At 38.4% G+C, this 15,120-nt stretch overlaps 1 protein-coding gene across 1 annotated transcript in view; it reads right to left on the bottom strand.

Annotated features, from left to right (window-relative positions):
* The window catches only part of LOC127466875 (uncharacterized), a 242,078-nt gene extending 240,259 nt beyond the window's left edge, over window positions 1-1,819 (bottom strand). The window contains exons 1-2 of the mRNA XM_051778225.1: window positions 1,707-1,819; window positions 944-1,280 (exon numbers count right to left, since the gene is read on the bottom strand). Coding sequence (XP_051634185.1) covers window positions 944-1,280; window positions 1,707-1,819 — 450 coding nt within the window. The remainder of the gene's footprint in view (window positions 1-943; window positions 1,281-1,706) is intronic.
* Between the last annotated feature and the right edge of the window lie 13,301 nt (window positions 1,820-15,120).

Raw genomic sequence — 15,120 nt, 5'->3', positions numbered from 1 at the left:
CTAAAAAGGGAAATATTTTGAACATCAAAGAAAGTTAGAGCTCCACTAAAGGAAAAACAGGGGAAATAAATTGATCCGAACTAGTTCTACAGTCTCTGAGCAAAGTACAATTTACCCTAAATTACCCCAAAAGAATTTCATAATGCTAAGAAGTAATTCTGATAAGACTTCAATACAATCACCACTCCCTGGGCATTAAGTTGTAGTTTTCTCTAATTAAAGCAATATGTTTTCTTAACTATATTTCAGATAGCTCTTTTAAAAAGTGTAGCTCTTGCATGGTGATACAGCCTAAGTGTTTGGTGTAAGTGTACATAGCCTGTGCTAACAAAAATATTTAAGTGTTAAAATTTAATAAGTAAAATATAAAGCAAAGTGAAAAAAGATATTACCTCATTAACAAAAATGTGAATGATGTGTGTGCAACAATATAATTTACTTCCAAAAAACATAATTCAGCATATGCACAACTACGTTTGAGTTGCATTTTTTTAATATGTAAAGGAGTAGTGCTAAAACAATATATCACAGAATCACAGAATATTCTGAGTTGGAATGGACCCACAGGGATCATTGAGTCCAACTCTTAGCTCTGCACAGGACCATCCCCGAGGGTCACACCATGTGCCTGAGAATATCATCCAGATGCCTCTTGAACTCTGACAGGTTTGGTGCTGTGACCACTTCCCTGGGATCCTGTTATATAAAGGGGTAAATCTAAAGCAAGAGACTAACAACAAATCAGATTTTCATTGCCTGCATTCTCAGGGTTCCCCCGCTGGGCTCGTCATTTACGCAACTGGAAAAACCTACCCCAAAGCAAAGAATCATCAGAAGTTTTAACTCAGTCTGGAAAAATACAGATCACCAGCACCTGCCTGTGCAGCAAATTTCACTGAAATAGCAATTGCTTGATTCAGCTGCCTTGGGACTCCGACCTTGCCCAGGACCCCATGTCTGCCCCTGCTCCAGTGATGCCACAGCAGGACTGGTTTCCAGCTCCTCCCAGCCCATCCCTGACTGGCCACGGGTCCCGCTGAGCCAGGCCCAGCCTGGTGTCATCTCCAGGGAGGCGCCCAATGCCCAGAGCTGGGGCTGTCACCAGCACTGTGTTCCTGGCTGGGCTGGGCTGGGTGGCTGCCGGGTCCTGCGGGGCTGAGGGAACCCTCATGGTTCCTCGTGGTTCCCGGCCCCGGGGTCCTACACCGTGCGCTGAGGGCTGTGACTGTCGGTGAGATCTCTGCTGAACTCCGTGCAGACACAGGGATGCAGTGGCATTACTGAAGTGCCACAAAAGCAAACAAAAAGCAAACACCTTCCTATTCACCTCCCCGCCCTCCCCCCTTTTTTTGTGCCTATCACTCTTTGAAGGGTTGCTGCACCAGGCACAGCACAGTGCTGTCTCGTTGACATATGTTCAATCTGCTCTTAGCGCATTGCTCTTTTATGACACCAGCTGAGCTCCTGCGTGTGATCACATCACCCTGTCCCAGCCATGTCCACACAAGGAAGTCAGAACAGCCTGTTCCAAAGAGTGAGAAGTATTGAAATCCTGCATCTTGTCACCCAGAGTAGCATGCTCCTGAGGAGAGTTGTGAAAATTTCTGGGCTTACAGAGGTTGGTGCAAAAGGCGGAGAAAGTAGCTCAAAGCCAATTCCTTCTGAAAACAGGAGTTTTAGAAAATTTTTACAGTTTTAGCAAATACTTCTTAGTAACTTGAGGTGTCATCCCGTAGGCTGTGGCTGGCTGTGCGTTTACTTCTTTGTGAACCTTGGGACGTCCACCTTGCCCAGGACCCCATGTCAGCCCCTGCCCCATTGATATCACAGCAGGGCTGGTTTCCAGCTCCTCCCAGGAGCTGGAAAGGAATCTCTTATGATCTCTCATATGATAAAATGAATCTCTTCAGATATTTTCCAAATGCAAACCAGAAAAATCTGAAAAGTGGTAGATCAAAAGTGTTAGGAAGATCATGGAGCACTAGAAGACAAGATTAGGGAAAATTTCAACCTGCCAATGGAGTGAAATGCAACCTGACTAAAGATAGAAATAATAAGAAATATTTTCAAATCTTATTAATAAGACAGATAAATACTTTGTGCGACTGAAATTAAATTTGCTTCCACAGAGCCATCTGATACCATGGGAAATCAGAGAGTGAAAACCCTCATGTCAGTTTTCGTCACTCATTGAGCAGAACACAGTAGCTGTGTTATCAAGTTTATCATCTGGCAATTTATAATATATTCAGATTTCTGAAGTAAGTGTGCACCTCTCCATTAAATTAAATTCAATGTTTGATCGTAAATTCACAAAGATAGTAATTAGTGGTCAGTGGGTGAGATAATTAAAGGTACTTATAGTTGCCACATTTATGTTTGAGAGAAGAGAGTAGTATTATATATCATACATAGTGAGTGTCCAAAAAACTACGTGATCCCAGTATGGGGTAAAACTGGAATCCTTTATTGAAAGCGAGATTACAATTTAAGGGTCTTGGGGGCAGGGCATGTTAATGAGGATGAGCTATGTTAATTAGGGGATGGATCATGCTAACTAGAGGATTACACAATTTTCTACCATAGTTACACAAGTGATTAATATTTTTCCTTAGCTAGAACCACATGGGGGGAAAAGGACTATGCTGGTTTAAAAGTTAACCAGCAGGGGAAATGAACTCAAATCAGAATAACAATTTAATAAAATAATACAGTAAGTACGATTATACAGACAAACAATTGGTCTTAACCCACAAAACCCAAATGTATAACCCAGCACTCTGGGGCATGAACAAAGTGGTGTTCCTTGGGCCCTCCCTGAGTCCAAAGTAAAGGGAGAGGGGAAAACCTGTTGCTGAGAGTGCTGGTGCAGTCTGGTCAAAAGTGGTGATTGCAGTCCGGTTGAGGGTGGTGGTCTCAGTCTGGTTGAGAGCGATGAGCTGCAGTCTTCCTCTGGATCCCACGAGTGGTAAAAAGGTTCCAAAACTCCAAGTTTATATATTCTCCAGTTCAGGCAGGAATGCTCAGTCCTTCCCTCAGAGCGGGGAATTCCATAAAAGGGTGTGAGGACAGGAACATCTTCCTATCTTGCAGGCCTCTTAATGCCTAGTTTATAGCCTGAGGAGTCAGGCTGCTCTGGGCAGAAGGTGTAAATGCTCTATTGATAACAGTTTCTGAGAAATGGCATGGCAGGCTATAGAATACAGTTTTGGGTTACACCCATCCAGTGATGAATTGGTCCCAGCTGTTCTAACTGGGACAAGGACAAGGGGTTTCTACATGGTCTGATAATATCATCACAAAGTCTTTCCCTATCTTGCTGGAGGAAACAGGCCAATCAACATAGCTAAATATTAGTAGGTCTTGTGATGGAGTGTCCTTAGAGTAAGGAGTTTCTCCCAGCTTCTACTGTCCAAGGTTTATGGCTCTTTTCTGCAGATATTATATTTTTTGGATCCTACAATACATGAAGCAGAGGACATAGTTTTGGGCTTTAGTTTCATGAGAAAATTAAAAACCTTTAGCTTTTACATGCCTCTCGAGTAGAAAGTAGATGGTAACTGGTTAATTCATATGGTTTTAGTTAGCTGCAGAAAACTGCATAGGGCAAGACTGCTGATTATATTTGCACTGACACAGGGAGCAGGGGTTTAGAGGTGGCTACTCTAAAAAGAATACTCCTTGGGTTGCAAATATGCCACCATTGCAAACTCTAGCCTTCCCTTGCTAATTGCTGTTGCCCTCTCCGTCTCCTCACTGCCCTCATTGCCTTCTGTTGCCACCTCTGCTGACCTGAGAGTTGAATTGTTTTTAACAGCATGACTTTAAACGCTCCTGTTGGAATAGGCTTGGAAAATAAATAGGTCTTTGCTAGCTCAGCTTATTTTGACTGCAGCAGTGGAGGAACCACCATCACATGACTGGGAGGAGGTGACTTCCACAGGGTTTAAGTGAAGGCAGTAACTTGTCAAGCTGGGGACTAATTGGGGTCTTCCCCTGGCAGGCATTTTCTTGGGCTCACTCCTCAAAGGCTGAAGTCTCTTTTCTGAAACAAGATTCAGACACACAATCACATGACATCTTTTATTTCCTTCTGCCCTTGTTTTTAATATTTTTTTCACAGAGGTAAGGAATATAAAAAATAGCTTGGTTTTACCCTAGAAATTTCCAGAAAAAAGTGTTTGTTCATTGCAAATTACCTGTATGAAAACCTTCAACAACCACCATCTCTGCTTTTGTAAATCAGAATTATTTTTCATAGATAATGTGGTTGTTTCCGTAACTAAGTCCTGGAAAATACTGTAAAGCTGACACTAAGCATAATGCTATAGAGTCTCAGAGGTCTCTTACATGAGATTTCCTATTAATCATATACTCCATCTGAAAATCCACAGGTAACATATGTATTAATTTTCACTAAAGAATTGATTCTGAGAATACACAAGATTTAATTTTTCTTCTACATCATTATAGGATATGATACAGAATTATCAGGAAGGAATAAGTACAACAATATTGAGCTGCTTGTTTACTAAAAACTAGCAGTTTGAGTGATGTGACTCTTTAGGGGTTCACAGAGCTGCAAGTGAAAAATTATGCTTATGGAAGTACATTTTTTATTTCCTTCATATAAATAAAACAGGACTGATTTCATCCCTGCCATCCTGAAACTTCTCTGGGACAAATAAAAACAACTCAAACATAGGAAAAAGAGGAGAAACATGTATCAGATTAACAGACTTTATGTACTGTAAGCAAAGGGAGAAGCAGGAAAGAAATAGATAGAAAAAATCTCCTTAATTTTATTTTTAATTTAGTAATATATGTTATGAAATATAGGAGTGACAAGAAAAATATGGAAGAAAGCAGTGGGGGAAGGAGTATTCCTTACATGGCTAATTGATAGAGATGTCTTCCAGTGTAAATCCTCTAACTCTGATCATGCTGGAGGCTAGAGGTATTCTAAATGCATTCTGTTCTGTAAATAATTTCCTGATCCCCATAACTTTCATACTTTCCATAAAGTACATTTAATCTAGAAAAAAATAGTCTGAAATATGCTGGCCTTAATTTGATGAACTTCTATATGTATTCAGGCCTCTAACTCAACTCACATGCTTCAATGGTTTCCTGATTAAAAATATTACCTGAATGAGTCCTGGTGAGCCTTTTTCTTTCTCAGTCAAGCATACATGCAGTTGTATGTTGCCTCATTTCCCCAAATGGTGCATCAGTACATTCCTTTGGGCTGTCATGCTGTTGCAAAGCACTCCTGTCTGCCTAAGGACCCTCTGCATTAACGAGGAATAGAAGGGAAGCACATAGGAACACATGGTCATTTATGCAAGAGGTTTTGCAGGGAGTCATAGGGAAGGGTAATTATCTACCCAAATGAAGGTTCTACATTGTGGATATCTTCAGCCAGCTGAGAGAGGAGAGATTTCAGGGTCAGGATTCACCTTTTAAAGAAGAGTTTCTCTCATGTGATCATCAATAGTGTGGTGTCTCAAATTACAGGGTATGAGTTATTTCTTATCTGAAATATCTACTAGGTTAGATGAATCCCATCAGAAATGTCTCTTTCTCTCCACTGAATTTAAAGGTAAATCCATTTGGTCTTCAATATTCAATAGCAGATGCTTATTTGTTGAAAAAACCTTTATTGATTTATGGGTTAGCTGGTGATTTGAAGACTGAAAAGGGTAACTAAAAGCAAGATAAACATTGCAGACGGTTTTTAATCATTGTGAAGTCAATGCCTGTGAAAGTCATTGCTGAGTGATCTCTCCCTGCCCTTATCTCAACCTTGAGCCTTTTGTTATATTTTCTCTCCCCTGCCCAGCTGAGGAAGGCAGTGACAGAGCAGCTTTGGTGGGCACCTGGCTTCCAGCTAGGGCCAGTCCATCATAGTCAGTAAAAGTAACCCAGTAATGCTGGACTGATTGGAATGATTTATCAACCAGGACTCTCTCCTTTACTCTTTACTCTCAAATATGCACAGGTACTTTACCTTTGAAAGAAAGTGGATCCTGCTTTCAAGTGCAGTACGTGGCAGGGGGAGTGAGGACAAGGAAGGGGAAAAGAGAGGTGGACATTTTAAGTTGTTGCATTTTCTTCCCTATTTAGAGCACCCTCAAGTTGCAAAGATTAATCTTGAAATTGTCAAAGTTTTTGTTTTTCCAAAGGCAAAATAGAACGTTAAAATGCACATTTAGAATAAATGAACCAAATAGCCTGCAGACCTACTCTAGACTTTAAAAATGATTAGTTTTGCTGATGTCCAAAGCACTGACTTTCAGTTTATTGAAATGCTAATGAAATTTTGATTATAATATAAAATATCATTTTTTCCTCTATAACATTATTAATGCCATTCCAGAGACTAATGTTGCAACCAGAATGCTTCATTTTTCATTAATCCTCCAGTTCAGTGCTGAATTTACTTATCAATCTCCCTCTTTATCTAGTTTATGTCTCATTGCTCCATTGAGTTAAATTGTATTTAAAATTTTATGACAGCAGAAGTATATTACTGCAATTAAAATATCAATAAAACAACCTATAGCACCATTTTCACTATAGTTTGTGCCATGCTGGCAAGATACAAGGACTAAAGAGAGCATGGGCCCTTTTATGATACAACTGTGCACAGGGAGAATCCAGGCTCAGTATTTGAACAGAAATATTTGATAACATTAATCAGTACAACTAGAACAAAAGCAAAATGGATACTGAATCCCATTAATCATGAAATTAATTTTCACAGTACCCCTTTTTCCCCTTTCCTGCCACTGGTAGGCCATGTAATGAGGATTAGTTTTGTTACCATGTCTGTATTGCCTCTAGTTCTGCAGTCACTATCAGTATCTAAGTCCTTGTCAGTTATTCTTTAAGAAACAGACTGTTTGCTACATATTTTTCTCTCATATTCTCTCTAGGCCAAGGAAATGTGGATGAAAGCGTGCTTTATTCTAGAAAATTGAACTTTTCATCAAAGGAGAATGACATTCTTTCCTGTGCTGGGTGCTTAATTCAGATGCAGATTGCAGTTTTCAGAATTATTACGTGCTATAAATCCTACCGTAAAGCTGGCAATGTCAATACAGGTTGATAAAGATTTTAGCTGTCTTGCATATCCTCAGAGTGGGCCTGGGGGAAAAGCATCTGTTTCAGTGTTTTCTTCCTGCTAGAGAGGTCTGATTTCTTAGTTTCTCTGACTTTCTTACTTTTTTCTGACTGTCTCTTATTGTAGTGAAAATTGCTTGAAAACCCAAATCTATGTGGGAGATGAGAAGGACTGTTATGAGCCATGATTTGGTTACCAAGTCTCTTGCATATCAACACAATGATTCATCAAACTTCTTGACTTCTTGTTCTGTGGGTGGAGTGTCTTTTAACACTTATTGATACTTGATTTTTCCCCACTCCCACCTTCTTGATCAACAACTAATTTGAGAAATACATGCACACAACTACATATCCTGATGAGTTCAACCTGTTCTGGATTTAGTAAAGCTCACCAGCATATCAGTAAAACTTGGGTGGTGAAATACAAGGAGTATTTTTACAAAATGCAAAGCGGTTTTGCAATATCCAGTGTATACATAATGTATCTCAGATTCTGAATTCAAGATTTTCCTGCATGTATTAATAGATAGATAAATATTACCCTGATATTACTCATTTTGTCTGTGGGATGCATTGGGAAGGTAAAGGATGTTTGATGGAGTGATATTCTTTTTCTGTCATCTGAGGAGGATCACTCAAGTGATTGGGAGAGATTGAAGGCCTGGAGGGACTTGTATGGGGCCTGAAGGACTTAATAATTCATGGACTTTCATGTTATTTCCCAGTTTCATACCATGTTCAATGTACCCCCACAATTATTCCTATGTTAATCCCCTTGGTTTGTATGGTTCAGGGCTTATCTGGACTTGCTCTCACGTTTTTCCCACCAAAAGTTGTTTACTACCTCGCTCTCCCCTGTTTTTCCTGCTCATCTCTCACTGATTGGCTGATGAGTGCCGCAGTGCAGAGTGAGCTCCCATTGGTCCCCTACCCTGGATACTCCTAAATTTCCACCCATCCTCCCCGTGTTCCCCAATCCTGCTCTCCCCCGAAGTGTCAATCCCAAGCTCCTCCCCAGTTGTCAGACCTCCCCTTACCCAAACCCTATATAAGTCCTTGTTCCCCTCAATAAACTGACCATTGCACCCTGACCTTCTACTGTGTCAGAACCCTTTTGTGCAGTGTCGTGTCCCTATTCCCTTCACCCTCAGGTTGTGGCAGTCTTCCAAGTCAAAAACTTGAAAGTTTTTTGTAATATTAAAGAATTAAGAACGTACATTTTTCAATTGCATTAGGTCTAATATTCTACCTTTTAAACTCCTCGTGGATAGGACTCTTTACCTAAACCTGGCAATTTAAAATTCATGATAATGCAAAATTCTAACAGGATTTGGTTTTTAGCAACAGAAAGAGCAATTTTGGTTAACTTTAACCCAATTTCTTTTTTTGTTGTTGTTGTTCAAAGTTTTTCTTTATAAAAAAGAATAAAGTTTGGTCCAACTGATGCAACAATTTTGTCCTTCTAGAGCTCTCAAGGTTCTGTTTTCAGCTTATGCAAAAGTATTGAAACTCCCACTGAACTAAGAGAATAAAAAGTCACTTTGCTGCTAACAACTGTAGGATATTATTTATGTTGCTCTTATCTGAGAGAGAGAGAGCATATTTCCAAGGTTAAATGCTGAGGCATGGAGTTATTGCAGAGTGCACTACCAACTTTATTTTTAAATGTAAATCTTTCATCTGTGGAGGGTGCATTACTGTGCAGCTTTTAATCTTAATTTATTTCAAAATGCCTTGAATGTAAGTGAGCATTCTGTGGTATTTTTCCTTTCTATTCTTCATTATGTTCTTGTGCTGTGCTGTATTTTCAATAGTGACTTCTGTCTTGCTTACAGAAGCTTCAATTCAGCAACTGCATTTCACAGAATTTCATTGATATCTGAAACTGGGCACATAGATGTTTGTCTTGGTGACTCAAATAGCCAAAGGATGCGTGGAAATGAAAGAAAAAGGAATCCTGCCTTGGTAATGTATTGTAGTGTAGTGATGGACCTGCTTTATACGTCCAGCACAGCCTTTCAGCTTTGTGCTCTATATTCAGGGATTAGGGTTCTGAAGGAATTGTGCCCTACTTACTCCATCAGCTTTTATGCCCTCTCTATTCTCTAACTGTATTCAGACAAGCCTGTAGTCTACCACAAGTATTTTCTGCACATACAAAAATTTCCTGATTTTTCTATAACACACATATAATTTCCTCTACACCTTGCTTAGTCCTGCCTTAAGGCACTATCCTAAGAACCTCGTGAACTACTGAAGTTTTCCCCATGCTAATTTGATCCTAGAGAATACGTAACTGTGCCTTTTGAATTAGCCTCTATCATTTTGCTACACCAATAGCTACACTAGTATTGAAACCACAGAATAAAACTGCAGATCAAGACAAGTTAGGATAAAAAATTGGATAATGGACAAATCAGGTGAGTTATCAGAAGCCTGATAACATAGTTTTGAAGAGTTTCAAAATCTTAATTTCATGAAGTAGGAAATGGTGATGAAAGAATCTGATAGAGTGTTGAAGTCTGAGGGGAAAAAAGTCTAGTAGATGTTTAATAACACATCCTAAAATCTACTAACTCAGAGTGATCAAGGGTGTATCTCCAGCTTTGCAGGAGATACATTAAAAGTCAGGTAGAGAAAATGAATTCTGACAAGAGAAAATAAGTAACACGTCATCTTTAATTTTGAGGGATGAGGTAGAAGAAAGTCACACTAAACTCAGTAAGTCCTCCCAGACAACAGAAAGTCATTCAAGTAAATAAACAAATCAAAGGAATAGGATTACTTTACATGGCTCCTACATGGCTCCATGTTAAGTATGTACCCTACAGAGCTTTATGGAGTTCTTCTCTCAATTAAAGCTCAAATTGTAGACTGTCAGCATCACATCACTTTCTGACATATTGCTGTTACTGTTTTTAATTGATAGATATCTGTCAATAAGTTAATTCCAAGAGGACTTTCTGCAATGTCACCAGGAAGAGTGTCAATGTTCTGTCAACAGTGTAACTGTAGGAATGACACACACTTGTTAATTCTGGCAGCACTGCTCGTGCTAGGAATATCTGAAATATATCATATCATCCCATCTGGTCCCCCCAGTTAAGCAGGGATGGTATAAAACAATGCTTTAATGACAGAATTTTACAAAGAATTTAGAGCCTTCAGTGATGTGAGCTGCTTAGATATTCTTTTTTTGGAGGCAGTAGCAGATGTGTAATGAAATAGCAGGGTTTATTCTGCCTGGTCAATCTGTGCACAAAATATCCCTCTGAAATCTTGTTTCAGAGATGCAATGATGGAAACACCCTCATTATTTTAATCCCCACCCTCTTTGTAGCATGAAAAAGCATCATGATTTTAAAAATAAAATGGAGAGCCATCACAAGAATTATCTGCAGGGGAACACATTCTTCACACAGGCTGCCTCTCAAGTACTTTGCTCTGCAACAGCTTGTGGTACTCGTCTGAGTAACCAACACACAATCACATCCTGGGTGATCATTAGACCCATGTGACCACCTTACCAGTGCTTCAATGCCTGTACATTGCCAACACCTTTGTCAATGAAATGGACTGATTCCCTAAGTTTTTAATCCCTAACTTTTAATGGAAAGGAATACCTTCTCTTTGGGGTGAGCTAGCTTTCAGTTGACGCTCAGTGTTTCCTTTCCAGGAGGATTTAAATGTTGTACTTAAGACTGAGCCAGTGGAGCTGAGGCTGCACAGCACCTTGTGGAAGCAGACTAGTAATATATGGTATTTAATCATATATTGTAATGATATGGTTATATGAATCCTCCCTCTGAGAGGGTCCATCTCATCCCAGTGTGATAGAAAGGAGGCTGCTGTGGGTCTGTGTTCTCTGTGCACCACAGGGAGGTTGAACACATATTCCCAGCTGGTGCACATGTGCACACTCACACACATGCACACATGAGCAAACACACAGACCAGCACAGAGAGAGGTCAGTGCCTGTTTCAGCACCCACACAAACACACAGCATGAATATCAGAGATGAATATCACTGACATGAATATCAGAGATGGCCTCATCCTGTTCCTCCATCCAGGGTGGTTGGGATTGGAGTCAGGACATATACACACCCTCACTCTGGATTCACAAACACACATCTGTGGGCTTCTTGAGTCCTAACACAGCTTTTAATTCCATCCAATATCTGTGACCCATTCCCACACGCAGCCTGCAGCATTGGGTGTTTCCCTATACAGATCACTTCCTACTTATCTTTGGTCTAATCTGAAGTTCATGAGCAATTTTTACCCACAGATTCAGGGAGTTACCCAAACAGAAAATAATTAGAATGTGTTTAATAAGAAGTTACAGCAGGCTGTGGCAATCAGTCATCAGATTTGCCAGGCTTTTGCCTATTTTTCCTTTTTATTCCATCTTTTTTCTTTGCTGACTCAACCTGATCCCTCCCTTCCCCTACTTTTGTTCCCTCCTCTAAATGTTTTGCATGTTCTTACAGTCCCCTTGAAGACACTCTGTAGTTTTATATCATCAAATTTTCTCTGTAGCATCTCAAAACCCTCTTCTGCCTGCATTTCAAAATAAGCACTGTACCCCTTTAGAAAACAATCTCCTTTAGTTTTTATAGTGTTCCAGGAAGAGAACTCCAAACTTTCTGTGGATCATCTTGGCAGGTGGGACCAGGGACAATGGTCTAATTGTTCTTCTTTTACCATCTTCAGAGTATCTGATTTGGTGTGCTCCATATTCACTGGTCAGGTCACTTGTTGGCTGCCTTGGACTTTCATAGTTCCTTGAATGCTTACTGAGTCTTTGTTTTCCCTGTGCATAGCTTTTTACACATGACTTAATAAAACAAGGTGGTGTCATCTGTCATCACAAAAATACATTTAAATATACAAAATATATATTGCATTCTTACAAGGATCAAAAATAAGCTGTTATCAACATGAAGAACAATCTGCTTACCACTTTTCATCACAATTTTCCAAGAACTTTTTGTCTTAAAATGTTGAAGATATTTTGAAAATCTTGTCCATGTGAAAGTGTTTGTAAGTATAGAAAGATTTTCTGACGATCAATACTTTTATCTCTGGCCTCTTCAAAATCTTCAGAAATCACAATTGCATAACTCACACACTTTCAGTTTTGAGTTTAATTCATATTACTTTTATTTATCAATACAGTCTCCTACATGAATAAGTTCTTTTTATAGTTACAATGAACATAAAATGCATCTATGTATGTAAAATACTTATGTCTCCTCTGCATCAAAAAATGTAGAATGAGAGAATCAAGATTGCTTAAAAAAATTAAAAAAAAAAAAATTGTTCATGCTCTTTCTAAAATTTTTCATAAGTCTGATGAAATACAATAGGAATACAAGACTGTGACTGCACAATTTCAACATGTTAGGGGTAGAATAATGTATGAATTTAAACAATCAAGCAAGAGATAGCAACACAAATGACTGCCATATATCAAAACACTCTTCTCATGACTCCCGTACATCCTCTTCAAGCTCTTTTTCCCTTACACACTAATTATGCAAGAACAGCAAACTTTGGTTACGATGGAAAGGCAGTCTTTTTTTATCTTGCAAGCCTGACAAATCAATCAACTTGTTTTTAAGAAAGTCTTAGCTCAAAAATCCTTCAGTATTTTTTTTTTTTAATTTATGCAGCACTTCAAGATTCAGAGACAGAAAAAATACTGCAGTGCAATCCCTAGTGAATAACTGATACGCTCACATGCATTTAGGTCAATGAATGCTTTGTAGAATTTATGCTGGCATAAAAGAGATTGACTAAATTTAACTGAATCATCACTTCATTAGGTATTCTTTTTTATTCCTACATCACATATAAATGAAGATAAGCATTTTAAAAGTGATCTTTTTATTTTCATAGACAAATCTTTTAGAATTTCAGGCTTAATATTTTTATCTGATACAACTGTTGTGGATAAGTACAGTTTTTAGAGGCCTAGGGGGAAAAAAAAGGGTTTTAGCAACATTCTTCTTAAAAAGAGAAGATTTCATCTGCAAGGTGATATCTAAATACTACCTTTTACATTTCTGTTCAGTGTCAGACTTCAAGGGCAAAATTCAGATCAAAATTAAATATCTAAATTTAGTTCTCTATCTATAGGCATTTGCAGATGTGCCACATATCTAAATCCCTATGGAGTCAATGGATATATAATTACTACAATCAGTGTAACTTAGAGCTCTGCTAAGTCTTTGGTTCAACTGCCCATATACAGGTGCTTAATTCTGTATGATATTCTCTAGAACAACCAAGATATCCTTGTGAGCCTGGTGGATCTAGTACCCAACACTTGTATCCTTTAGGGTCAGGAACTGACAGATAGCATGTCTTAGAATATCTCATATTCCACTACACTTTCATGTCTGAACAGCTGAACAACACCTCAGAATTCTTTTGACTGCAACAGTTATCATGTCTGTAGACACACGTTGTGTGGAGAGATGCATTTAGCTCTCCCATTTCTGAATTGAATCCTTCACTGATTATAGTGTACAATGCAATGATTTCTTCCAATAGGACTTTCCATAAATTTTTCTGGTCATACTCTATCCATTTATTTTTGGTATCTTGAATTGTATAAAAATAATAGAATTCAGTATAGATAGGGCTTACGATCAAATTAGATTTTATGAAACTAGATTCACAAAGTTATCCTGAATTTTTTAGCTTCCATTTTAGATCCCTGTATCTATAATTTAAATTCACAAAATCATTTTCAGCTACCATTTAATTCTAGAAGCAGTAGGAGGTCTCCAGTCTCCAAAATATTACATGGTAATCACATAAATACTTTGCTTTTGATGTTGTGCATCAACTTCATGCCTACCTCTTCAAAATCGCAAACATTTTTTATATTTGAGGTAGTATTTTTTTTGGACAATATATATATTTGGGAAGTATGTTTTCTGGCCAAATTTGCTGACAGACAGTACAGAAAGGTTCTCAGAGGTTCCATAGTTTACAGGCTCTACACACATGACTGGAATGAAGATGATGTATTTTGTCCAATATACTCAGTGACTAAAAGAATGTCAGAGATCCTGCTTCATTCCTGTCTTGAGCCTACTGGGAGTCAAACTCCCAGCCCGTGTTTCTGAAAGATAACAAACCACTGCTTCCTTTTGCAACATTATAGAAGATTCTTAAAGCCTAGTACTTATGTTGCTAAATATCTATTGAATCCTGTTGAGATTGTTCTCTATTTCCAACGCTGGACAGTGGCTCCTATCTTAGATGACTCTGCCCTTAGAGGGTCTGTGAATTAGTGAGGTTTTACAGTAGTCACTATTGCACAGCATAAATATATTTTCTTTTATCTGCCAACAGTTTTGTTTTGTAGATAGATAAGTTACATAGCTCAGTTTGTTTTAGTATTCTTATGTCCCAGAAATTAAGCACTGAAGAAGACATTTAGCACCATATTGCCTCCCCAGAGCAGTGCATGATTCCCTGTTGAGCTCTTCACAGTATGTGTCCAGTTATAAACTATGTGTTCTTTTGTTATACTTGTAAAATTGATTCATTCCAATATGCCCAACTATCCTTTAGTGAAAAATAGTCTGAGTAGCATTTACATATCTAGAACTGAAGAATTAAAGACAAATACTTTTTCTAATTTAAATTCTCATGCTAGTTAGGAAAACAACTTCAAATGAACTACATATACTTTGCATGTTTTGGAAGTGTGCCTGTGGTTTTATGTAAAGGATGCACAGAAATATGACTACATGGGGTTTTCTTAAGAGTATTAGCTTTTTTTTTTTCCAAATGAAATTAGTTTTAATTCTTCACAGATCAATGATTGACATAACTTGAGTTTAGTCTGTAGTCCCTTTTAGCCTTTTTTTCAGTCTTGCAGCCCAAAGTATGGTAGAATTACACTGAAAAAAATATGAACGAGAAATTCCTGTATTCAGAAGCAGTTTTTCAAGCCAAAAAGAACTTTTT

The sequence above is a fragment of the Manacus candei genome, unplaced genomic scaffold (assembly GCF_025592945.1).
Source record: "Manacus candei isolate 608988 ecotype Guabito, Panama unplaced genomic scaffold, ASM2559294v1 h1tg000011l, whole genome shotgun sequence".
Classification (NCBI taxonomy): Eukaryota; Metazoa; Chordata; class Aves; order Passeriformes; family Pipridae; genus Manacus; species Manacus candei.
This window is presented reverse-complemented; position numbering and strand designations above follow the sequence as displayed.